At 43.8% G+C, this 26,640-nt stretch overlaps 1 protein-coding gene across 1 annotated transcript in view; it reads right to left on the bottom strand.

Annotated features, from left to right (window-relative positions):
• mllt3 (MLLT3 super elongation complex subunit) overlaps positions 1 to 26,640 on the bottom strand; it is a 67,570-nt gene that overhangs the window by 10,069 nt on the left and 30,861 nt on the right. The window contains exons 6-10 of the mRNA XM_080792170.1: positions 24,578 to 24,709; positions 19,044 to 19,390; positions 17,698 to 18,145; positions 1,882 to 1,957; positions 223 to 276 (exon numbers count right to left, since the gene is read on the bottom strand). Of these exons, the coding sequence (XP_080648296.1) occupies positions 223 to 276; positions 1,882 to 1,957; positions 17,698 to 18,145; positions 19,044 to 19,390; positions 24,578 to 24,709 (1,057 nt within the window). The remainder of the gene's footprint in view (positions 1 to 222; positions 277 to 1,881; positions 1,958 to 17,697; positions 18,146 to 19,043; positions 19,391 to 24,577; positions 24,710 to 26,640) is intronic.

The following is a 26,640-nucleotide window of genomic DNA, read 5'->3' as shown; positions in this document are numbered from 1 at the left end:
TAAAACTACTGGAAATTGGAAATGGAAGTGCTTAAGTGTACTTAAGTAAATGTATTTAGTTACTTTACACCACTGGGTGTGCGATGGCCTCGATGTGCGTGCAGATTGAGACAACACAAGTCGAGTGTCAGTGACGTCCATGCAGATGTGACTGGGGGGGGGGGATGTCAGGGACTCAGACCGGACCTTGCTTTCTGATGGTGGGTCGGGGGGGTTGGTTACCTGTATGCGCAGTGGCAGGGACAGCCACCCTTTTCCTGATGACGAAGTCCATCACTGCATTCACACAGAAACACAAAGCGCACACGCACACACAGAAACACAGCGCGCGTCACTGACCATCACTCCCAGTCTCCCACCACAAGACACAGGTCAGCATCTCCGCTGAGATTCCCACAAGGCATTCGGAAGTGGAATTCCCTATTATTTTGTGTCATTAGTAATATAGGCCAAATCTTCAAAAAATGCCGATCTACAAGGTCGGCAGTCGGCACGGAATATTCGGCCACTGCCAAAGATGTGTGGGGACGTCCGTGTATCAATCCAAAGCCCACACCTCCAAAGCCGTCTTTGGACGTCTGTATGTGTAGGTCTATGGCGTTTAATGTTTTGATGTTTAATTTACGTCATATTTAGCGGAATGCTGACATAATTTCTCCGTTCATTGTCAATTGCAAATCTTGAGACGTGTGGGGACAAAAGATGTTCATAGAAAGGGCTAGCGCCCCTTAAAAAATCACACCAGTGTGAAGTGAGGGGCGCTCTTAACATCTCATTCCGGCCAATCACAATTTGCGTCCTCACTTTTGTCTTCAATGTTTGTGTTTACACAAACACTCAAAACTGGCCATTCATTGTCAATGGCATTCAATGTTTGTGTTTGGACAAACACTAAAAACTGGCCATTCATTGTCAATGGCATTACATGTTTGTGTTAGGACAATGTTTGTGTTTACACAAACCCTCAAAGCTGGACACAGGAGGGGCTAGTTCCCCTAAAAAAATTTAAAATAACAAGGCGGTCTGTTTAAATACTGCTGGCAAGCTTGCTTCCACCTTTTGATCAGAGTCGGGCACTCCCAGAGTGGAGCCTTTAACGACAAGTCTAACTGTATTCCATGTGTTTAACGGTTAATCTACTTTGATGTGAGTGTTTCTGTCTGAACTACGGATGGTTGTGCTGACAAATTTTGCGGAAGCTAACAATCAGGCTATATCTCAGGTCTCATTGCTTTTACATGTAATGGTAGTTCCTACCTGCCAATGTTGTTAGCGGGACAGGTAAAAGTGTGGGACAGCCAGCCTGTCCTACAGTATGTTTATTCACTGTGTTATGAAGGTAGGCTACTGTGCGCTACGCTGCTGTTGGTTGGAGTTGAATAAAGAAGACATCATAACCTCTCTTCTGTTGTTTGGTTAACTTGGCCAGCTTTTGGACTACTCTCTTCAAAAAGGTTGCAATGTCCATCTTACTGTACATCACAGCTGTAGTTGTCCGTGCGTGTTGCTTCAATCGCTCCATTCATAACATTGGTTTCAGTGGCATGTGCGCCATCTATCGGCGCGGATGTGTAATGGCATATACAATGTCTAGACCTCGAATATAGTACGACCCTGTTTTTTAGGATATTTTCATTGATAAAAACAAACGAAAAAAACGTCGTCTTATATTCGGCACAATGCGCTATACTTAGTAGCCTGTCGCATCGCACACCAAAAGGCAAGGCTTTGTGAGCTTGTAGATCTGCGAAGTGTGAATCAGACATAGTGGTCTACATAATGGTCAGGTCTCAGCTTGATGCAGTGCATGTGTGTGTGTGTGTGTGTGTGTGTGTGTGTGTGTGTGTGTGTGTGTGTGTGTGTGTGTGCCAGTAGAATTACCTTGCCGTTTTTGAAGGTTGGGAGCAAAGCCTGAACTGGAACTAGCGCTGGAGCTGGCTGGACTGGGTTGCTCAGACTGGGTGAGAGGATGGAGAACCCAGGGAGACACAGACACACACACACACACACACACACACACACACACACACACACACACACACACACACACACACACACACACACACACAAACAAGGACATAGATTACTAATAGATTACGAAATAGCGTAACAACGATAACTAAAACAACGCCCACTGTAGGGCATGCATCAACGTGTCTCGCTGAGCAAGACCTCGGTTGAGTGACCCCGAGTATGTAGCTTTGATCTTTCACCTAGATGGTGACCCTTGCTCTTTTTGACACACGCTTTGTGAGGGCGCTAGCTTGTACGTTGCCACCGTCTGAATGATCCTCGGTTGCTAGGAGACAAACACTACAGGCAGGAACCGGAAGTAGGGGGAAGAAAACCCCTGCCCTAGTGTTATCCGATTCAGAAAAAGGGATTTATCTCGCATTTCTCTTTCCCCAGGCTGTGTTTTTGGTCAAAACAAACCAATGGTCGCGGTAGATTTTTTAAATTTCCTCTCTGTGTGAAAAGAGATGTCACCACTGCCTCCCACGTGTTTATATCCTGGACACATATACCTCCAAAAAATATATAATAATAATAATAATAATAAAAAGAGTAAAACGCTGAAAACACTGGCACTGGCGATTGAATTAAAACATTCATATCTGACACTCAGTGTCAGCATGAAGCAGTGATTTAGGAGACCCGGCTAGGGGTCTAAAATGTTTTCCAGCTGATAAGAATGATGGGCAGTAAAATAAAACACACCGCTGGTCAAATTGATCACACGCTGCTCTGCAGGTGCGCGCGCATGCATATGTGTGTGTTGCGTGCGTGTGTGTGTGCGTAAGTGTGTGCGTGCGTGTGTGTGTTAACAAAAGATGCCAGATTCAAAGCAGAAACCTCCTTTAAAGCCGTCGTTTTCAAACGGTGCGCTGAGTGGAGGCATACCGCTGTGTCCTGATTGAGACAACAAGTCCAGGGTTCTTGTTGACAACCAAACATTATTATAGCAAATACAACGGTACAAAACAAAACAAAAAGAGTATGAATTGTCTTTTGACTACAAAAAAACTAAACATGAATAGGAATAGTGGAAATAGCTGATGTATACGCTGAAAACTCGTCACGGTGTGACTCATGTTGAGCTTGTAGATCCCCCATTTCCGCGATTAGGCAATCATATAATTACGACAGACCTAGTAGGTATTTACTGGAACATACTGCAACACAGCAAGTACACGTGTGGAATCAAGTCTCCAGAAAAGGTTGGGACAGGAACGTGCCCGTCCGATGTGCACTTTGATTCAGGAGGAAGTTAACAAAATGTGGTGACACAGACACACCGACAAGTTCTCACCAGTGCTCTGCTCCAATGCACTGACTGCGTGTGTGTGTGTGTGTGTGTGTGTGTGTGTGTGTGTGTGTGTGTGTGTGTGTGTGTGTGTGTGCTTATAATCTGGGGAGATCCTTTTTATGTTGTGTGTACGAGAGCCAAGTGTTCAGCATGTGTCCTAGTGGGTCTGAATGAATGAAGCAGCAAGCAACCCCTGGCTGGGTGCTTTGATAAAACACACTGTCTTTGATCTCACCATCACTCTCTCGGTCTAAAGACCTTTTTCTGATGGCCGCTGCCTTTGATAAGTCAGTCTCTCTCTCTGCTTCTCTCCCTCTCTCCCTCTCTCCCTCTCTCTCTCTCTCTCTCTCACACATATTTCATGGTACATATTTCATTTAATTGTATAGTATCAAACCAATTAACAACGAGCACAAGAACCAATTAACACCAACAAGCACAATAACCAATCTACACTAAGCAGCACGAGAACCAATCGACACTAAGCAGCACAAGAATCAATTAACACCAACGAGCACCAGAACCAATCAACACTTAATACCGACGAGCACTAGAACCATTCAACGCCAAGGAGCACAAGAACCAATCAAGCTCAAGGAACAACAAATTAACTTGATCAAAGGAACTAATGAAAAGCTTAAACGGGACACTTTCAAGGTGTGTGGATTCTTATTGGTTGAGCAGTAGACATGTGGATACTTATTGGCTATGCAGCAGACATGTGGACCCTTGGACTCGCATAACGGCACCCACTTAGAGAAACCCACCGCTATATCAAAGTACCATGAAAGGCTTGAGGAGAGTGTCTTGGATGGTTGCTTTCTAATCGCACCGCAAAAGCAAATGGAGGCGTGCCCCTGGCCGTATTGAGTGACGGGCAGCTAGATGTGCCTCTATTCCAGGAGGACAGCACTGCCCGGCTTAATTTATTATTCTGTGCCTATCGCATTGCAACGCAAACGGGGCCGAGTCGGCTCTAGCGAACTTCGCAACGTTCGACACAGCAACTCGCTGTGTTTTCTCTCTCGACGTCGCGGTCTAAAACTATACTTTATCGTCCCAAAAAAAACTAGTCGCCGTTGTTGGAAAAAGTAGTGGCGGCGAGATTCGAACACGGGAGGTGTGGATCCGCTTTTGCGGTGGGGGTTTAAAGCAGGCGTTCTGGAACCAGTAGGACCAGAAGACTGGTTGTAGTCGTACTGCTGTGACTACACACAGCTGGGCTGGCTCTACTCTGCACTGCCAGCTGTCTGCTCACATGACCAAGACAGATTGCCGGCTCAGACTGGGAACTTGAACCATCCATGCTCAAATCACTGCAGACATGCGTGTGCTGTGCTAGGCTGTGCTGGCTCAACACCATCGTTCAAACCACGTTCACAAACTTAACACAGTCAAATCAATCAACACAATATGCTTATTTTCCCCTCTCTCCAACAGAGGAGCTGTGAAGTTTTGTCATGTGTTGTGTGATCTGTGTTGTTTTTTCTTCTTTCTAATTAGTTATTCGGCCCAAAATATTGTGTTTGTTGAAATGATTTGTCACGATCCAAGTTGGCTTTGTTCGAGCCTTACAGATCTTTAAATAAATACTTTTTGAAATGTCTATGGGGAAAATGCATGGGGCCAGTCGTCGTCATGAAAGGGGTGGACAGAAAGGAATTTGGTGTCTTGTCGTTTTTCTTTAAAAAAGAAAAAAAAGACCATTATACCGGTGGTCTGCAGTGGAGGAAAACGTACTCACTCTTCTGTGAATTCTGCAATGCAGAACTACAAGAAAAATGTGTTCAAATGTATAAACTTATTTTGAAAATAGCATATCTACAAGCTCAAAGTGCGACACACTGAGCTTGTACAGTATGTAAGTAAATGTAATTTACACCACTGGTGGTCTGGCCTGTTTGGCACAATGACTATGACTCACAGTATTGCCTCTGTCGGGTGGAAACCTCATACTGTATGTCCAAAACGTCCAATTCCAATTAAGAAACTGTTATTTATTCAAAGACTCAAAAATAGCAGATCTACACGCTCAGCCACGCTATGAGCTTGTAGATGTGCTAGTTTTCAACAGCTAAAGTTTAAAATAATGGTTTAAAGACACAGTTGCGTTCCAGCAGGTCTTAATGGGTTAAGGAAGCCACTGACCGGATGCTGTTCATTTCAGTTATGGTGTAAAAATCTACTTGCAGAAACCCGATACAGCAGGTCATCCACGACGCTTAAAGTTAATCTGGCAATCGTATTATTAAAAGTCATCAGTCTTCGCGAGGTATAGCGACGATTTAGCAATGAGCCATTAACATCGACGTTCTGTTCAAACACCTCAATCTGAGCCTCAATTTTTTTTTTAAAGACAAAAACATCTGCTGTTTATTACAAGGTGTCGCTGACGAAGGGGCTGTTGACTGGGATTGTCTGCCACCCGACCGCAGGGCTGAGACACTCTACCGGAATAATAATATAAATAAACACTTCATTATGCGGACAAACTGTTAAATCTCTACCGAAGTCCTGATGTCACTCGCTCATCCCCTGGTCCAGGGCCGTAGAAGTTTAATTTTAAATTGTCTCATACAAGCATTGTGGTCCAAAAATAAATAAACTGCCTCAGCGATATTTTCAGGGAGTTGTCTCTGTGTCGTCAGACTCGTCACAACAGTCAGTCAGTGATATTTTAAATTTGTAATAATTCGACGGCAGTAACATTAGCGTTTTCTCTCAGTCAGTTGATTCTTTATATCCATATGCGTCAAACCACTGCGACCATGGGAAGTGGATGGGAAGTCCCTGGCAGTCTAAATGACAAAAGCGATCTTCATAATCTTAATACTTAGGGCTGATTCATACTCCTATTTTAGAGCTGAATAAAAGTCGGTTCGGCTCTGTAGAGCCTATAATGTGACGTCATTTGAGGTTCGGGGGGGCGGGTACCGTCCTAAAGTCGGCTCTTCGGTGCTACTGAACATTTCTGACGAGCCGAAATCATTTCGGCACTACAGCGCCAAAACAGCGGTAAAATAGGAGTATGAATCGGCCCTTAGGCACAAACCAAATATTTTATAAGAACAATATTGATTGTAACTAAGAGATTCGACCAGTTAGCTATTTTATATACACAGATTTAGAAGGAATAATCAAAAGTCATGATGCGACATTTCCTGGTTTAATGCGGGGTCGCTTAGCGCTCCGCTGTTTCTCCAGAGCCGAGTAGCTGACACTTTCTGGAGTGGGTGTCGCCCGTGTGTGCGCGAGACTGTGTGTGTGTGTGTGAGAGACTGTGTGTGTGTGTGTGACTGTGTGTGAGACTGTGTGTCTGTCTGTAGTGGCGTGTCGCCCGTGTGTGTACAGCGTTACATGAAGAGCGTGACGTGACGGAAGCGTGTTACAGGCTTCCTGCACGTTTGCATAGTATATTGCGACCTGCCGTCGCAATAAGATGAGTCAAGTCGAGGAAGACTGTCCTGGCATCAAAATAATAACGTCTACACTGCAAAAAGCCTCCATTATAGAATAATACCAGTAAGTAAGTAAGTAAAAACGAGCATTTGATTTCAGCGCTTTTTAAAAATGTCAACATATTCCCTCTACCTACTGGACTGGTCTTACTAAACCAACAACAACGGAATGAAAGAGAGGGCCGAGGGGGAGGGAGGGGGGTGGTTTTGGGGGTCCTCCTGTCTTCAACAAAGACAACAGGAGGCTATTGGGAACTTAACGAGGTAGCCCCCCCCCTCCCCCCCATAAAGATAAAAGGAAAGAATAAAAAAAAACCTAGATACATTGGAGAATGGAGAGAGTGAGTGAGAGATACATTATGACAGATAGACAGACAAGACAGTTTTGTATTGCTATACATTGAGGAAATCAATGTTGGACAGCAATTTTATGAACGCAATTCTTTCCTTTTTTTGGCCATTTGTAACGCCCAATCCCAAAGCTGGACACAACCAAGCCAAGCTTAAAATGTTGTAAGCATGAACTGTAGACTGAATATTATCGGCAGTAGTGGAAAAAGTATTCCAATGTTTTACTTAAGTAAAAGTAGCAATACAATACTGCAATATGGACATAGCGGTAAGGCCAGAATTCAACATGCACTTGAATAAAAGTACAAAAGTATTGGCATCAACAATGACCAAAAGTAGTATGTCCCGAATGTTCCGTTTGGAAAATAGCTGATCTACAATGATCTCACAATGCGTTGCCAAAACGCACAGTATATCAGGCTGAAGTGGTTAATGTATGTATGTAATAATAATAATCAAAATCTAAAAAGTAACTCGGAACTAAAGTTTTCAGTAACTCCAATAACCCTAACCTGAATATTTTCCTTTTAACAGTAAAACAATAATTTATCTTGTGAGCAGCAGATCTGCTATTATCAGAGCGCAACCAAACATAAAATGACTTGCGTTTTATTTCTACCGGATCTCTTCTCCACTATAGTCCCTCCCTAAGATTTTAGTCTAGTTTTTATTTGATGACAAAATTGTCAATATATTTAGTCTCAGTTTTGGTCATCGTAGCTTAGTTTTCATTTGGTTTTTGTCGGTGAAGAAGAGGTAGTCGACGAAACATGTCTCGTCACTGTTGTGGTAGACATTTGATCCTCGCGAGTGTAATAACACAAGCAAACACACACGGACACACAAACACAAAAGACAGACAGAGAGAAAACCAAAATGGACCAAAAAAAAGGCAGTCTTGGCCAATGGCGTCGGGCGGCCTGGGCAGCGGTAACAGCACACAGCTGGTGTGTTGGTCTTTATGAGACAGGCTTCTTCACAGCGCCATAAATCTCAGCGGCACTCCGTCTTTTAGGGCTCTTTTGTCCTCCTGTCGTTGTCTAAAAAGCCACCAAAGCAGCTCCTCTCTCTTCTTCAAGGACGGTGTTTTTTTTAGTTTTTTTTTAGTGCTTGTTTGCGAACATCAATCTGCCTCGCCGCTCTCTTCTCTGACCGGACAGGCGGCGACCACAAAAAGCAGTGGTGGAAAGTACATTTACTTAAGTACTGTACTTAAGTACAGTTTTGAGGTATTTGTACTTTACTTGAGTATTTCCAATATCCAATACTTCTACTCCACTACATCCCAGAACCATATACACTACATTTCTTTGACAGCTTAAGTCACAAGTTACTTTGTAGATTGAGATTATTGTTACAAAACATACATTCACCACATTTTTGTCACTTGAAAATAGCCGATCTACAAGCTCACGCCGCGATGCGTCGGCATTGTGAGCTTGTAGATCAGGCGTTTTCAAAAGGTTGTTAACTTAAAATGAGACATTCTGCATATTGAGTACTTTCTACTTGTGGTACTTTAGTTACATTTTTATACCACTACATTTGTACGTAAATAAGTTCATTTTGAATTTTGGACTTTTACATGTAACAGACTATTTCAATATATCGCACTATTGATACTTTTTCCACCACTGACAAAAAGAAGGAAGGATCGACGGACTCAAGCCGCCGGACCCCAGTCAGAATTTATTCTTGGAAAGTTGGTGGACATTTTACTACAAGTACTAGTACTTTACTACAAGCAATAGTAGCATACTTTACTTTCCATTCGTTTTATAGGTTATCATTGCTGGGGGGCGGAAACCTCTAATCTCCATATTCTAACTCTTTGTGTTTTTTAATCCATTCATTTTCAATGAGACCTGCGGTTTTTTTCTGTGAAGTCGAGGGCGACAACGCAAGTGTATTTACGTGAGCGCGGTCCCGTGAAATTGTCGCACGCTTGCTCGTTTCGTGCACATGCCCGTGACTGACTAGACCTGGATTCTGTTGAGCTTCTTTTGTTTTACGCTTGTGTTGTCACGCCCCTCATGAGCACACCTGGAGCAGACCCGTCGCTGATCCAGGAGACAACGTCTGCATTAATCCCGTCTTAAAGTACCGTAATTAACAGCGTCCCGCGAAAGCATTCAAACGTAGCAGATCTACAAGCTCGAAATGTGGGCGTGAAGCGTTTCAAGCCTGTAGTACATTCGGAAGCATGTCACTTTGTGCCGTGCTGCGAGCTTGTAGATCTACTATTTTTGAATAGCTGAGGTATAAATGTACAAAGTGCTTCAAATGACTGCGATGCTGCGTTAACTACTTTTTGGACCCCCAGGGGTCCATGGACCCCCAGTGGTCCGGGGGGAGTTTCAAGAGGATTGTAACCAGGTACTGTGGTAGCTTGTATGCATCAATCAAACACTTAATCACCCCCTTTGTCACACAGCGGTGTCAAGTGACGGGAACAGCCGATCTACAAGCACTCAAGTCACAATTTGACACGTTGTGGTCTTGTACATGGGGACACAACGAGGGGTTCACGCCACCTCACGTATTAGGACAATATCAGGACACCAGAACCAACGACGGGTGTTTTCGTTGAATCTAACGTGGTTAAAATGGAGTTTGAGGTTGCAAAGGGTTTGTATAGGAGAGGTTGGGGGGGGGCGGGGCAGCTAAAATGAATATCAATATAGGAAACGAGCAACTTAAAAACTGTCTAGGCCTAGGGTGTTAAAGCCTGAGTGGACGATACAATGACCAAATGTGTTTTTGAAAGTCAAATATCCCTTTAAGTGCATACATTCAGCCCCTACTAGCAGTAAGAGAACGGATTGTCCGCTGACTTTGCTCCATTGGCTGCATGTTCATCGTTAAACGGTACACCATAAAATATACCAACTAACTACTGTAGAACTAAAAACAGTCCTATCTATACTCATGTTATTTATTCCCCCTTAATTGATTGAATTAAGAATATGTTTTCCCCATATTTTCTCTTTCATAAACAACTGAAAATGAGTCAATAAGAAATGATTAAGAGGTAATGCAGTCCGTGAAGCCTCATTCATTCACTGTGTCCGTGGACATGGCGGTGAATGCAGACGTACAATTATGGTTTCCTTATGCAGTAAATACACCGGTCTAATAGAACCTGCATCACTGCATGACTCATACATGTTCAGACAAGCCGCTTGTCACAACACTATTTGTGATGCTCTGTAATTCTGCTATATTGTGCTAATTGAGTAATTTGGTGCTTTTTCCACTTAGCTTTTCTTATTTTTTTACCTACATTTTTATCCTTTCCTTACATTATTTAGATAGCATTTTCCCCGGTTGGACGTAGCGTGTGGAAGTAACATGTTATTCCAACCAGTTCCTTGCCCCTCCATCAGGCGCCCCGGCTGGCCAGGGGGAGGCAGTATAGAGACCAGGATTACTGCATGTGTTTTGTGAGGGTACCTATACCCTAGGGGACACGGGGAGAACATGCAAACTTCACACAGAAAGGCCCTTTCGCCGACCCCACCTATAGGGTATGGGCACTGATCTCATGGAGGAGGAGAAAACAACGTTTCAATCCGTTTTAGACTTTTGTCTGTATGGTTTTAAATCAGTTTTTGCTGTATTGTACAGCACTTTAAGCTGCATTTCAATGAAAGCCCTAGTTACATTTTGGCCATTTGAAAAGAGTCGAGGCATTTTCAAAATATTTGTTTATACATTCAAAAACTTGTGAAATGACATTCTGCATAATGACTATTTACTTTTGGTAAGTAAGTACATTTAGAATGTCAGACTTATTTTACTTGTAAATACAAGTATTTGTGGGTACTTTTTCCACCACTGTGCAGGTGGTTACATTTACTTAAATACTGTACTTATGCAAGTACAATTTTGAGGTATTCTTTTTACTTGAGAATTTCCAATTTCCAATACTTAAATTTCTACTCCACTACATACATCTCAGATACAAATATTATACTTTGACTCCACTACATCAATTTGCAAACTTTAGTTACTATAGTTACTTTGTATAGATTTAGATTTAGATTATTATTACAAAACAGTAAACACTAACCACTTCAGCCCAATATACATTTTGGCCATTGAAACAAACAAGCTCACACTCATGTGTCGCAATTCAATACAAAATACAATTGTACTTGTAACAGAGTATTTCTACTTTGCAGTATTGGTAAGAAACGTGAGTTCTTTTTCCCACCACTGCAGATCACCGAGTCCAGACACCTCATGGCATGGCTGGCCGTGGCCGCGAGACAACGGAGAGAAAACGCTTGTCTCACAAACAAAAAAAAACAACAACAACGCACGCCTCACTTCCCGTCCTGTCATCACCTACTCCATGTTTCCTCTCTCCATCCTCCTCGACGTGCAAACGTACCCCCCCCCCCCCCCACACCCTCCTCCCCTGAGAGATCAAAATCAAAGGACTCCACACGTGAGGCTCAATGTGTGTGTGAGCTGCCCTGGGGGGAGGGGAGGGGGGGGCCCACCGGCGTGGCTTGATGCTAGCCCCGGGAAGTGAGTGAGAGGCGACTGGCATTTGTCTCCACTCGCCCCCCCCCACCCCCCCACCCCCCACACACTCCTCATTATGGGACAACAGACACTCTGGACTGACTGCAAGACCCCTCTGTGGGTGTTAACGTGACCATGAGACCCCTCTGGGGGTGTTAACGTGACCATGAGACCCCTCTGTGGGTGTTCATGTGACCATGCAGACCCCTCTGTGGGTGTTAATGTGACCATGAGACCCCTCTGTGGGTGTTAATGTGACCATGAGACCCCTCTGTGGGTGTTAACGTGACCATGAGACCCCTCTGTGGGTGTTAACGTGACCATGAGACCCCTCTGTGGGTGTTAACGTGACCATGAGACCCCTCTGTGGGTGTTAATGTGACCATGAGACCCCTCTGTGGGTGTTAATGTGACCATGAGACCCCTCTGTGGGTGTTAATGTGACCATGAGACCCCTCTGTGGGTGTTAATGTGACCATGAGACCCCTCTGGGGGTGTTAATGTGACCATGAGACCCCTCTGGGGGTGTTAACGTGACCATGAGACCCCTCTGTGGGTGTTAACGTGACCATGAGACCCCTCTGTGGGTGTTAACGTGACCATGCAGACCCCTCTGTGGGTGTTAATGTGACCATGAGACCCCTCTGTGGGTGTTAATGTGACCATGAGACCCCTCTGTGGGTGTTAATGTGGTTAATGTGACCATGAGACCCCTCTGTGGGTGTTAATGTGACCATGAGACCCCTCTGTGGGTGTTAATGTGACCATGCAGACACCTCTGTAACCATGAGAGTGTAAAGCGGGGGCCGTATCCCATCCGCCATCCTAGAATGAAACGGGTGCATGTGTTTGGTCCAACATGGCATTAGACCGACACCCTATACCCTAAACTAACCCTAAACCCTACACCCTGGCCTATACCTTAAACTAACCCTATACCATAAGCTAACCCTAACCGCACACGGAAGCCACGGGTGATTCTTAACCAGCCACATATGTCTTAACCGGCCACACATGTCGGGGGTGAGTCTTAACAGATTACATCCCGCCACCAGTGGCTGAAATCTGGCGCCAGTGCCAACAGAATGCACGAAAAAGGCATTGAAGAAGACCCCACGACTGCTGCATGTCGGACAGCCCCACACAGAGTGTAGAGCAGTCCATATGACGTACTGCTGCATGTCGGACAGCCCCACACAGAGTGTAGAGCAGTCCATATGACGTACTGCTGCATGTCGGACAGCCCCACACAGAGTGTAGAGCAGTCCATATGACGTACTGCTGCATGTCGGACAGCCCCACACAGAGTGTAGAGCAGTCCATATGACGTACTGCTGCATGTCGGACAGCCCCACACAGAGTGTAGAGCAGTCCATATCCGCTCCCCGCCTAGCGAAACAGTCACCCACAGAGAGAGTAGAGTGTCGACGTGATGTGGGCTTGTAGATCGGCTATTTTCAATATCTTCAACATAATGTGTACAAGAGAAATTTAAATACATTTTGATGCCAAAACCCCTCCATTTCATTAGCAGTGACTCTAAAGCAGTTGTTTTCAACCCTTTTTCATGTCAAGGACCATTATGTATTCGTCATTTGAGCCACAGACACCATTTGATGAGATTTAGCCTCTCGGACCCAAAACGTAGAATATCTTGTTGTCGTTGGATACGATTTTGTCAACAAATCCATGCTGTATTGATGTTGGTACCATTACATTCTCCAACTGTGCAGACTTCTTGTAAATTAACTAATTAATGCAAATTAACTAAGAAATGCAAGTTAACCATGAAGTAATGCAATAATTGAGAGTGTACAATGAAACCAAATGGACCCATTTAGTTACATTTTCTAATCATCTTCTATATCTAATAAGGGGCCTTTTGGTTACATAATTTAAGTTATCTGGGGACCACCTGGAAACCCCTGCATGGAGGACCACTGGGGGTCCCCGGACCACCGGTTGAGGACCACTGCTGCTAAAGGATCAGGGGTTGAACTGCCTGCTCTCGTCCATTCTTCTTCAGGTGTTGTAAAACCATAAATCTCTCTCGACCGGTCTCTCTCTCTTTGGCTTAAAAAAAATACCCCCCCTCCCTATCCCCTCCCCCGACTTTATGAGGAAGTTCTCCCCCGATCATGTGAGGACCTGGCGACCGAAAAACCAAAAAAAGCTTGTGGATAAAGAAATTAAAAAATCGAATAAACCTGTTTTGTTTTATTTATAGCCTCTCCTTTTTTTTGCAGGATGTGCTGGCAGGATCGACATGCAACGTTACCGAGTGAAGAACCATGCATCTCAACAAAATGATGAATGAAAGTAATAGTGTTATTATTATCTTTTCTTCAACCTTTCATCAATGAAAAAACTAATCTAGAATGGTTGCCGGCAAGGTCCCCCTTGATCTACAAGCTCTCTTATCGTTGTTCAAACAGAAAGCAGCTTGACCCCATCCTCCACCACCACCGTGCAGTGGGGATGCCATACCAACTATAATCCCATTCTGACCTGAGATCAGATTCTAAAAATGTCTTCTACATCCTGACAGTTTTCTGAAAAAGCTATGTTTCTATGTCAGTCGATTTTTCAAAAATAGCAGTACCATTGCAGTACCAAATGTACCATTTACACCCCTACTACAAATGGTACTATAGGCCTAGCAAATGCTCACATCATATACAGTAGTATAGGCTACATGCATACATACAGTACATTAGCCTACTGCATTTTATTCACCATAATGCCTGTCAGTTCTCACCCAGGGCTAACCCTTTTAGACATAATATTTAGTTTAGACACAATATCAATATGTCAGTATGTCAATGCATTATTTTGTTGTCTCATATTTTGTCAACATTTATTGTTCACATAATAATACTGAATAATAATGGCTATACAAAACCATTTTCTTATTTTATTAATTAACTGACCTAGTAGCCTATAGTATTAAAAGTAATGCAACAGTTAGATTTGAATAGAACACCAGTAAGACGTCCTGAGGTCTGCTTTTAAAGTGTTTCATTTACTTATTTCTTGTATCGTATTTTTTGCCTATTTGATGTATGCCATGTTTTGCACTCTTCTGTTAAGCACTTTGTGACTGTATTATTATTACCCTTATTATTAATATTGCCATTATATGTTGCTCAGCAGTTGTACAACAGTTGCGCTCAAAGTTTGAGGGAAAATTGCACACCATAATGTTTATTATTCGCACTCCAATTTGTCAACTTGAGGCATGTTTGAAGCAGTGTTGATATTGATTACAAATAATAGTACATACATGCAAGGATTCATCACCATCACCTTTATTTAAACTCAATGTAGCCGAGATACAGAACACAAAACCAACTAATCAAATGGAGCACTGGCAGAGAATGGAGGACAAGTCTAGGACTAGTCTAATCTGTGTGATTGCAAGCAGAGATGATCAGAGGAGCAGAGTTTGTACCATCACGGTTGAAAAATGTACTGAGGTATGGGTAGAGTTTCTTGGTGAAGGTGCAGCCAGTGAAAGAGTAGAGATGAATTCTGGCCTCCACGTCATAAAAGGAGACCAGACGCTTCTCATAATCCACAAACACTCCCACTTTCTGGACCTTCTCTCTCACAGGGAGGACGACAGGAGGATAAGCAGACGCCTCGTACTCATTTCCATTCCTCAGCATTATAGCCCAGAAACCATAGTTTGGTAGAAGATAGAGGTCTCCCTTCCTGTTGATGGACTCTCGGGCCACTCCTATTGTCCAGGCAGTCTTCCCTCCAACCTGGACCTCGTAGTAAAACCTTCCCGAGGAGAAGCTTTGTTTTCCTAAGACACTGGGACATGTAGAGAATCTCTCTGTGTTCTGTGGCAGATCATTCCATATGTTTCTAAGACACACTTGTTTTCCATCCTCAGACAGGACGAGACGAGGATGTGCTGTATCAGCATCCAGAGTTACATCCACCTCATATTTCTGGATCCTCCTCAGATCTTCACTACACAGTGGACACCGCCGACACACGCCATTATTGTCCCGGTAATGCGTGATGCAGGTCCTGCAGTAGTTGTGTCCAGACTGTCCACACGTTGTGGCGACCGGATCAGTGAACACATCCAGACAGATGGAACACAGGAAGTTCTCCTCGGAATGGAAACCGCTGGCAGTCGCACCCATTTCCACATGTTGAAGATAACTGGACATGGTGCAGATCTCTGTGTCCTGGTAACAGTCTAGAGTTCGTTAAGAGTCACGTTGAAGAGATGACTCTGGGAGGTGGTTGAAGACTCTGAGGGTTGCTCGTTGCATTTGGAAGAATATCTGACATCACTGGGCCTTTTATAGCATTGGTTAATGTGATGTCACGGTGACTCAGTCGCATCCATATATGGAGTGCTGATGTCAGCGATGTGGATATATGGAGTCCACGATGTCAGACTTGGATATTGCTACTTATCTCCATATATGGAGTTCCAGGTAGTCAGTTGTGTACCCAAATATGGAGTCCATGGCCTGGCTTGACTCACGGCAGTTACCATGACGACTAGGGCTCCCAATATCTGCATCTCTCAATCTAAGTCCCTTTTATGCCCATACATGGAGATACATGATGTCATCAGTATATGCCCATATATTGGCATGGCCATATATGGACATATCGGTTGGACCGGCAGTTCTGGACAATCACACCATATAGGGACACAGAGAGACAGATACAGAAATCTCCATATATGGGCATATACTCGGACGCGGGTACAACGGGTATTGCATAGCCGGGTGGGGCACGGATCTCCAACTTCCATCGTTACCGACTCGGTGCTCTACAGCCGGGCACCACTCTAGTTTACCAAAAAAAAACCCACAAAAAGTTCAAATAGACCGCAGCGATATAGCCACTAGGCATGTAACTATTCAATCATCTCACCATACCATTTGAATCACGACTCCATGTTCACAATAAGATTGTTTACCTTTTTTTTTTTTTTAAGATATTTTTGGGCCTTTTTGCCTATTGATAGATTTACAGTGGGTTGACAGGAAACGGGGAGAGTGACGGAAGGGAGACACGCAGCAAAGGTCGTCGGGATCGGGACTCGAACCAACCTTGGTGCCCAGACCGCTAGATTATTTTAACACAAAATACATTTCCAGACAAATGACCGAAACATATTATTATTATTATTAAATCCAGTATTTTACTTTCTCATTTCATTTTCTTCTCTTATCCTATAGCTCTTTTCAATACAGTACCATTATGTACCTTTTTTTTGGTCAATTCTCTTACAAAGGTCTTGCATTTATTTTATTTTTCTTAACGTGCCCTCTGCTGTTTGCATCACGAATCCAATTGCGATTGTCACAAGTTTTAATCGATTTACGATATATCGTTACATGCCTGCCCACTAGGGGGCAAGCCCAACTCGTTTGAGGTGGTTTTTGAAAAACGTATGCCCATATAAGAGCATGGCAAACATCTAAAACTTATTACCATATAAGAGCATGGCAAACATCTAAAACTTATTACCATATAAGAGCATGGCAAACATCTAAAACTTATTACCATATAAGAGCATGGCAAACATCTAAAACTTATTACCATATAAGAGCATGCCAAAAATCTAAAACTTGCACAATCTTGATGATTTTTAACAAATCCCCTCCCAGCTACTGTATCAGATTAAAACACACAGTGAAATAAATGAACCACCAAATCAAAGGTGGATTTACATCAGACTTGGTGAATTAAAGGTGGATTTACATAGACTTGGTGAATTAAAGGTGGATTTACATAGACTTGGTGAATTAAAGGTGGATTTACATAGACTTGGTGAATTAAAGGTGGATTTACATCAGACTTGATGAATTAAAGGTGGATTTACATAGACTTGGTGAATTAAAGGTGGATTTACATCAGACTTGGTGAATTAAAGGTGGACTTACATCAGACTTGGTGAATTAAAGGTTGATTTACATCAGACTTGGTGAATTAAAGGTGGATTTACATCAGACTTGGTGAATTAAAGGTTGATTTACATCAGACTTGGTGAATTAAAGGTGGACTTACATCAGACTTGGTGTACATGTCCTCCACGTCTGAGTCATTCAGGTCCGCCAGCTCCTGGAACGCCGTCTTCCTGCGTAGCTCCGCCTCTTCACCGCCGCCGTCCGCCCACGATTTACCCATCTGCGCCCCCTGGTGGTGGTGGTGGTGGTGGTGGGGGGCGGCCCTGTCTTTCGGCTGTTTTTTGTCCGGGTGGTGGTGGTGGTGATGATGGTGGTGGTCCGAGGACCCCGAGGTCGCGGTGGTCGTCGACTTGCCCGTCGATAAATCCACAAAGCCCTTTTTCCGCTTTTTGGTGGCCGTGCCGCCGGCGTTGTCCAGATTTCCGGCGGGCCCGGACTGGCGCTTGCCGAGGGGCGCGGCGGCGCCCCCCGTACCCCCGTGGTGGGGGGCGGCGCCCCCCTTACCTCCCGGCCCCGTCGCCTCGGTCCGGTGGTCCTTGGACACGGGGCTGCGTGGGGTTAAAGAAAAAAGTTAAATCTGTAAATCTCAATTTGTTAGGCCTAAAAACCCGTCTCTGTCGGGTGGAAACCTCATATGTCAAAAAAATGTATTCAGGATTCAAATCTATTAAGTATCAAGAATAGCAGATCTGGAATCGCTTCACTGTGTTTCCAGCTTATAGATCTGCTATTTCTGATGCTTTTGTGTGTGTGACGCTGTAGTGTGATCAAGTAGGGCGCAATAAGTATTTGTTTTCATGAGACAATACGATTATCTCATATAACAGCAATCAAGGTGATAATTTAATAAGCATACTTGCCATAGCACTTGCACTAGCCTCAACGACCTTACAGGCGTATGCAAAAACGTATGTAACTTATGTCGCATTCACACCAACATGCTATACTGGTATTAAAACGAATCCTGCTGCGAATGGTCGGAAAGTGCGCTTCGTTTGGCTTGTGTGAAAGCCCATTTGAATACTGGTTTGCATCGAAGAACCAGTCCGCATTCTACTTCCCCAAATTGAACACATTGATAAAGTTCCCTGCTGCGTTTCAAATTGTTGCGGATGACAGTGTGCAGTGTGAAGGCAAAGGCAGGAAATTAAATATGCAAGAATGATGCAACTTCTCCGCCCATTCGCATGGAGTCTACCGAAGTAGAGGTGCGAATGCACCCTTAGATAGCATTTTATGTAGACATATAGCACTTTATAGTGTATACTCAAAGTTTCACAGATATTCTACTGTTCTTCGCTTACTTATGATCCTTGATGACTATTTCTATGTATTTGATGTATTACCATGTGTTGTTCCTGCTTGCTGCAAGTCGCTCTGGATTAAGTCTGCTCTGTCTGTGTCTGCTAAATGCGTGAATTGTAATAATAATGCTGCCAGGCCTACTTGGCTATGGACCGGGGCTCCTTGAAGCCCATCTTGGGGTTGTTGGTGTCGCGAACAGGAACGGGCTGGTGGTTCTCTTTGGGTTTCCTGGAGGAGGAGGGTTCTTTGGGGGCTTTGCTGCCGGGCCCCCCCTCCCCCCGGTGAGAGGGGGCGGCGGGGGGGACCCCACTGCAGTCTCTGAAGGCACTTGTTGCTGTCGTTTTGGGCTCTTTCAAGTCTTTGGAGGAGGAGGAGGAGGAGGGAGCTTTCTCCTTGTGGTCCTTGGACGGCTTGTGGAGCTTGGAGAAGCTGCTCCCGGTGGTGCTGGTGGTGCTGGTGGTGAGCAGGGAGCTTCCCTTGGAGCCGTCCTGTCCACAGAGACAAAGAAAACCCACACAAACATTATCCCATTGAAACCAGAGACCAGATTCTACAAACCTCTTCTAAAACATGGGTTTTCTGAAAAACACATGTTTCTATTTCAGTGGTGCTAAAAGCGTTTCATGTCAAGGACCCCCCAAAAAGAAAAAATATTCGGCCGCCGACCCCCCCCCCCCCCCCCCATCTCAAAATATATTGTTCCAGGGACCCCCCCAGAAGCAAAGATTTGAGTTAAAAACCTTTGCTGTGAAAGAATATATATTTAAAGATTTGCCCACATTTTCAAGATTTTTCAAAGATAGCAGATCTGCAAGCTTGTAGATCTGCTATTTTCCCATAGACGCAAAAGTGACACAGATGCGTTCCAGGTCTCAATGGGTCATTATGGAGACATGAGGTACTGTAGAAGTATACATTACACCAGTGGTTCCCAAACCTTTTAGCTCGAGACCCCAACCGAGAAATTAGATTCCCCCCCCCCCCCCGGGACCCAAACATATAGTGAAAATAGCAGCTCCACAAGATCACAACGTGTCGCTTCACGTCACCAATTATATGAACGATAGGTTGAAACGTGGTGAAGTCGTCAGTTAACACTGTGCCGGTGTAGAGAGATGAGAAGGTAGGGAGGGAGGGAGGAAGTGCGTTGGCTGTGAACAGGGTGGGGGTGTGGGGGGGGGGGGTCCGTTCCTTCTCGGGGTCATGCCTCTGGGACCCCTTGTCAATATTTCATCAATGCAGTAAAGCCATTAAGCAGTCTAGACGGCGGGCCGGGTGGGTTGTTACGACCTGCCCCTAAAAAGCACCTTCTAAAAAAAAAAGCAAAAAAAAACCTTTCATTCGGGAGGCCCTCCTATATCCACTCGCTGACCCCCCGCGACCCCAGGATGTAAAAGCTGCCGGCCCCCGCTCACTCACACTAAAGTCCCCCCCCCCCCCCCCCCCCCTCCACGTACCACAGCCACCAAAACTTTGTGCCTCTCCTGTTTTCCTCCTGGGAGGGAAGAAGCCCACATGAAAGCTTACATGTGTTTATGTCCCACCGGGCTTTAGTGTGGTGGTCCTCGGAGTGAAACACAGACAGACACGCAGCCACAGCCAGGCTTTAGTGTGGTGGTCCTCAGAGTGAAACACAGACAGACACGCAGCCACAGCCAGGCTTTAGTGTGGTGGTCCTCTGAGTGAAACACAGACAGACACGCAGCCACAGCCAGGCTTTAGTGTGGTGGTCCTCTGAGTGAAACACAGACAGACACGCAGCCACAGCCAGGCTTTAGTGTGGTGGTCCTCTGAGTGAAACACAGACAGACACGCAGCCACAGCCAGGCTCGGCCAGCTAGCCGCTAGCCCGCTGCACCGCATGGCCCCGCCGCTATCCGTCGTTCCGCTGACCACTAAAAAGCGGCAGCTTTTAACCCATTTAGACCAGAGTTAAAAACATTCACTTTGAAAGAATATATATGCAAAGATCTGCGCCACATTTTTACGATTTTTCAAAAATAGCAGCTATTTTTCAATAGCTAAATTATAACTTGTAGCTTTATGTATGTTTACTCAAGTACTGTACTTAAGTAACATGTTGAGGTAGTTTTACTTTACTGGAGTATTTCCAATTTCCAATACTTTCACATCTACTCCACTACGTCTCGGATCCAAATATTGTATTTTGTTTTTACACCGATAGATTCATTTGACAGCTTTAGTTACTAGTTATTTTGTATATTCTTACAAAACATACGTATGTTAACCACTTCAAGCCCTACATTTCAGCCATTTGAAAATAGCAGATCTATGAGCTCGCGACACATTATTATTATTATTATATCTCCAGTTCACATTCTAACTTTTTGTGTTCTTTCGTAAATTAACGCCCTGCTTGATCACACTACAGCAGTGTCACACAAAAGCATCAAAAGTAGCAGATCTACACAAGCTCAAAACGTCTCGCAAAGCAACATGTTTCGCACTTGTAGATCTGCTACTTTTGATGCTTTGGAATTGAAATCCTCTTTGGACTTACTGTATGAGGTTTCCACCCAACAGAGCCGGTTATGTATACTACCAGGGTCAAGTTAGAGTGTGATACTTTTATTAGGATACTAAAATAACCAAGTGTTACTTGAGGCAGGCCATAGATGTCTATAAAAACCGACATTGAATTTAGGATATATGGGATTTCTCCCATCAAAAGGAGGTGTCCTTCATTCATTTTTCCCCTTTTCTCCTTTGTACATATATAGCGTTGACATGTCTATTGCGTTCCATTTGTAATGTCATGTCGATGACTTGAATACATAGGACCACAATGGAAACAAGTCCCCAGGATTTGTTTTTGTGGCAATTGCCGTATCACTTGCCCTAGCCTCGACGACCTTAAAGGCGTACGCAAAGGCTAAACTCATGTCATTTAGATGGTATATTATGTAGACATAGCACTCTATACTCTTAGTTTCATTGTACAGAATACAGATGGATATTGTACTGTCAGACGGATGTTAGGTTCTTACAGCTTGCTTATGGTCTTTGATGACTATTTCTATGTATTTGATGTATTACCATGTGTTGTTCTTGCTTACTGTAAGTCGCTCTGAATTAAGAGTGTCTGATAAATGCTGTAAATTGTCATTTTTTGTGTTATCCTTTTAGCCTTAATGCCTGACTGTACCTCGTGCTGTGTGCACTTCTGACTAATAAAGTATTCAATCATGGAAATCTACACGTTTGATGATGCAAGTTATTTGAAGAACGTTCGATGACATGCAGATTAAATATACATTCCCAGTTCCGTATTTTGTAAGCATACTAAGCAACTGCTGCTATTTTATATGTATTTCACTTGCACAAGAGAATGAGGAACTCTTATTTTATTTTCTTACATTATTATCCCACACTATTTGTAACCAAAATTTTTGTGTCAATTGTTTAATGTAATAATACTGGATGCTACACTCCCTCTTCCAACCTGGGGAGAGCAACGGACTGACCTTATGCTTACTTTCAATGCATGAGGAGTCCAAGCTGCTTCTTTTCACCCGACACCTGACCTGACCTACAAAGTAACTAAAGTTTTCAAATGGAGTCAAAGTAAAATATTTGCCTCTGACATGGAGTTGACATAAAAAGTATTGGAGTAATTGGAAAAAAATAAAAATAAAATAAAATAAAATTGTAGTACAGTACTTGAGTAAATGTACCTAGTTTCCACCACTGTGAATGTATATACGCGTGTGTGTGTGTGTGTGTGTGTGTGTGTGTGTGTGTGTGTGTGCGTGTGTGTGTGTGTGTGCGTGCGTGCGCATGCGTGTGTGTGTGCATGTGTGACCCAGCGCTCCAGTGGTAATCCATCAGACTCATTGTGTTTACATTGCAAAGTGTTTCCATGTGCAGCAGACCTCTTGCTAGCGTCCAGTATGCTAAATGATAGCGCTTAAACACACTAAAAAAAACAACACCTATAATGGAAGCAGCATGCACGCTTATGGACGATTGGACGTGTTATCATTTAAAACAGTGCTTTTCAACCCTTTTCATATCAAAGGCCCACATTTGTTCCGGCATTTGAGCCACGGACCACCATTTGATGAGATTTTGCCTCTCAGACCACAGACCAGGAATATTTTGTTATTGTTTGATACGATTTTGTCCACAATTCCATGCTGTATTGATGCGTTACCACAGGAGAGTTAACAGGCAAATGATCAAAATAACAATTCTTCTACATTCTCATGTAAATTAAGTCAGGGGTCTACAATTATGAAATATTTTATTTTAAACCAAAAATACTCTCTCTCACTCGCCCTCCTTACTTTGTGGCTGTGCCAATATTGACACTGGTGCCTAAGGTTGCCTACCCCTGGATTAAGTAATGCAGATGTTTAACAATAATTTAACTCTTGAGAGCATAAAATCAAACCAAATGGACCCGCAAGGGTCGCTCAATGTCCCTGGAAGCCCTCTGAGAGACCACTGGACAGGTGGTAATTTTCATTCCAATCCTAAAAGAAAACGATATACAGCAGAGGTTCTCAAAGTGGGGTCCGGGGACCCTCAGGGGTCCTTGAGGGAGTTCAAGAGGGTCCCCAGCTAAATGATAGTTAGGAACCAAATCCATTTGTACACTCTCAGAGTGAAATTAACATTGATTTTACAACTAAATTGGGGTCCCAGAGATATAAATGGCAATTAAGTGGGGGTCCGTAGCCTAATAATGCATGTCAAACTCGGGGTCCTTGAAATGAAAATGTCTGAAAATCACAGCTAGAGCCTTAAAAATCTTTTCAAATGGGGGTCTACGGGCTAATAACTGTACATTTGGGGGTCCTTGACATGAAAAGGTTTAAGAACCACTGACATACAGCAGGTTTCAAAGAGCCTATAGGCTACTGTGTAGGAAAACAGAATCGGTCTCGCCGCAGAAATCAGATTTTTGTAATGTTCTCAATTTGCAGAGCTCAACGTCGAAATGCCTTCTGTGTTCATGAGCTGATTTGATGAAAGCTGGATCGTTCCCGATGTAGCACGAGATCACAAATGTACTGAGTGGAGCGAGCATAATATTTATATTAGGCCTAGACAAAAGTCGCCATGTATTATACACACATTGAAAAAAGAAAGAGGTTGCATAGCTCGTAGTCAAAATACTTTTCATATGAAACCAACGTTTTCAGCAACAAAATGCCTTCTTCAGGGTATCATACCCTGACATTTGTTTCATATAAACTTTTTTGTGTTGCATCGTGACTGATGGTTTACACAGGTTTTGGATGGAAATAAAATGATTGGACTTTTCAATAAATCCCCCTAAAGTACACGAGGACGATCGCCACCATTCCTTGGATGTTGTGAGTTTTACGAGAAAACAAGAAGTGGAGCTTTATTCAATGATACGAGTCAATACTAAAAGTTCTGCATGGATATCCTATTGTGACTAGTGAAATCTCCATCATAGAAAGGTTGCGAGCGAGGTGAACGCTGGCCTAGCCCGAGGCTATAGTCCCGCGAGGCCAGACGGTTGCCTCCTGCAACTTTCAAATGCAGCTGGTCATACATTTGGAGATGATGGAATAGTTGTGTGGCTACGCGAGACTAGCCCCAGGGCTGCATGCATGTACCTGCTGGACGCTCGCCCGCCCGCCCACACACACACACACACACACACACACACACCGACTGACCTTTGACCCGTGGAAGCTCTTGCTCTTCTTGGCGTCGGAGAGGGCAGAGGTCAGCGAGCTGTTGGGCAGCGTGGGCAGCTTGAGGTGCTGACCGAACAGAGAGGTGGTGGAGCCCTCCTGCATTACCATCACCTGGAACACCACACACACACACACACACACACAGTTAACGCAACTCACACACTCTGGTCTTTCTCAGGACATTTTTGTCAAAAAGAAAGTCTACCTTTGCCGCGGACATACACAATTTGTATTTAAACAAACGCAAAGAGCTATAGACCTAAATGGCCATTGCGGGTATGTAACTCTGAGAGTGTATACAGCTCCATTTGGTTCCATTTGTACACTCTCAGAGTTAAGGAGGGTCCTTGAAAATGAAATGTGTCATCATCATCAGTACAGTTAAGGGGCAGGCCTTCATTTTCAATGTAGCCCAGATAGGAACCACTGTCCTATAGTGTCAAATGATGGAGAGCTGGCAACCAAATGGACCCTCATAGATCTTTGACTCTTGACAGTGTAAAATGTGCCACGGATTTGGCCTAGTCATGCCACGGTACAGACATATCAATTACCCCTGAAGGACATATCGCTGACCCCTGTAGCACATATTATTGCTGACCGCTGCTTGTGCTGTTCAAGTCAGTTATGCATAGTAAAACTGTTTTTATACACACACATTTGTTTATAGTAATATATATTGTCCATGATCATAACCAGAGTTGGGTGTAACTAGTAACGGAAAATATCGTTACTGTAACGACACTACTTTGGTCGGTAGCGAGTAATATAACGACACTACTCCTCCAAAATTGATAATCACACTACAGTTACTGGTCGCTTTAGCGCTGCCGTTACTCGCTACTTGCGTCATGTGGCTGCTTTCAGCAGTGTTGCTTTAGAGAATAATGCACACAACGGAGATGAGTTGAACATGAACACTAATGGTGCGCTGGCAACGCAGTACGGACTAGAACATGTCAAACCGGTGTCAGATCATCAGCAGCACAGCATTTTTCGTTACTGTCGTGGACTCGTAGGGTGGCCAGACGTCCGGTTTTAGACCCACCTTTCCTCCTCCCAACTCAACCTCTGGCCGGACACATCATTGTCCGTTTTTTTGTGATATAGCCTACAGTGCTTGTGTCATAACTGTCATTTAAGTCGTCTCTGTATTAAAATCTCCGTAGCACTTTTCCGCTGCACAGAAAGCTCCCAGTCTCCCCACTGTCACAGAGACAGAGCAGGCGTTGGGGTGTTGCCATGTCCGCTTATTACAAGCGACTTTGGGCTTGTTTTATGATAGCCCAGTCAGGCTTCTTTTGGGCTGTTTTCATAGACATGGCTGCTTGTTTCTCTTCTAAAACCTGGCAACACTGCCAATGGGAGGGTCTGTTTGCTTGTTGTAGAACGTGTGCTCTCACAATCACTAGTTAGTTAATGTAGAGATAAATAAACCAAATATGCCGAAATGAAAAACTACATTTAATGAGCAATGGAGCAGGGGACTCCACATCATAAAGAAAGGGATCCTAAAGCACTGTGAACATAATTATAGTCTACTGATTTATCTCAGTCTCATTATTTTATTTGAATATATATTGTTGGGAAAGTTAATATTTGCCTAGAACCACGTGGTACAGTGGTTTTCAACCATTTTCATATCAAGGTCCAGTATGTATTCTGCATTTTAGCCATGGACCACCATTTGATGAGATTTGGCCTCACAGAGCCCAAACTAAATATTATATTGTTGTGTGGCAGTTCAGTGCAAATTATTTGACAATGCATCTCAGGCGATTTTATGGAGTAACGCAAAAGTAATGTAACGAGTAATGTAACTAGTTACTTTCTCCAGGGAGTAATAAAGTAATGTAAGGCATTACTTTTTTCAAAAGTAATATGTAATATGTAGTGCCTTACTTTTATGAGTAACGGACCCCAACTCTGATCATAACACTGGAGGTTCCAGTAAATCCATCTAGCTATCCAACTGATATGATTCTGATTAATATAATTAAGCCATTCTGGGCGGAAACCCCTTTTGGTGTTAGCATTATGTT

This window comes from Protomyctophum bolini (assembly GCF_963924005.1).
Source record: "Protomyctophum bolini genome assembly, chromosome: 20".
NCBI lineage: Eukaryota > Metazoa > Chordata > Actinopteri > Myctophiformes > Myctophidae > Protomyctophum > Protomyctophum bolini.
Note: the sequence above shows the minus strand (reverse complement) of the source record. Positions and strands in the feature narration are given on the sequence as shown.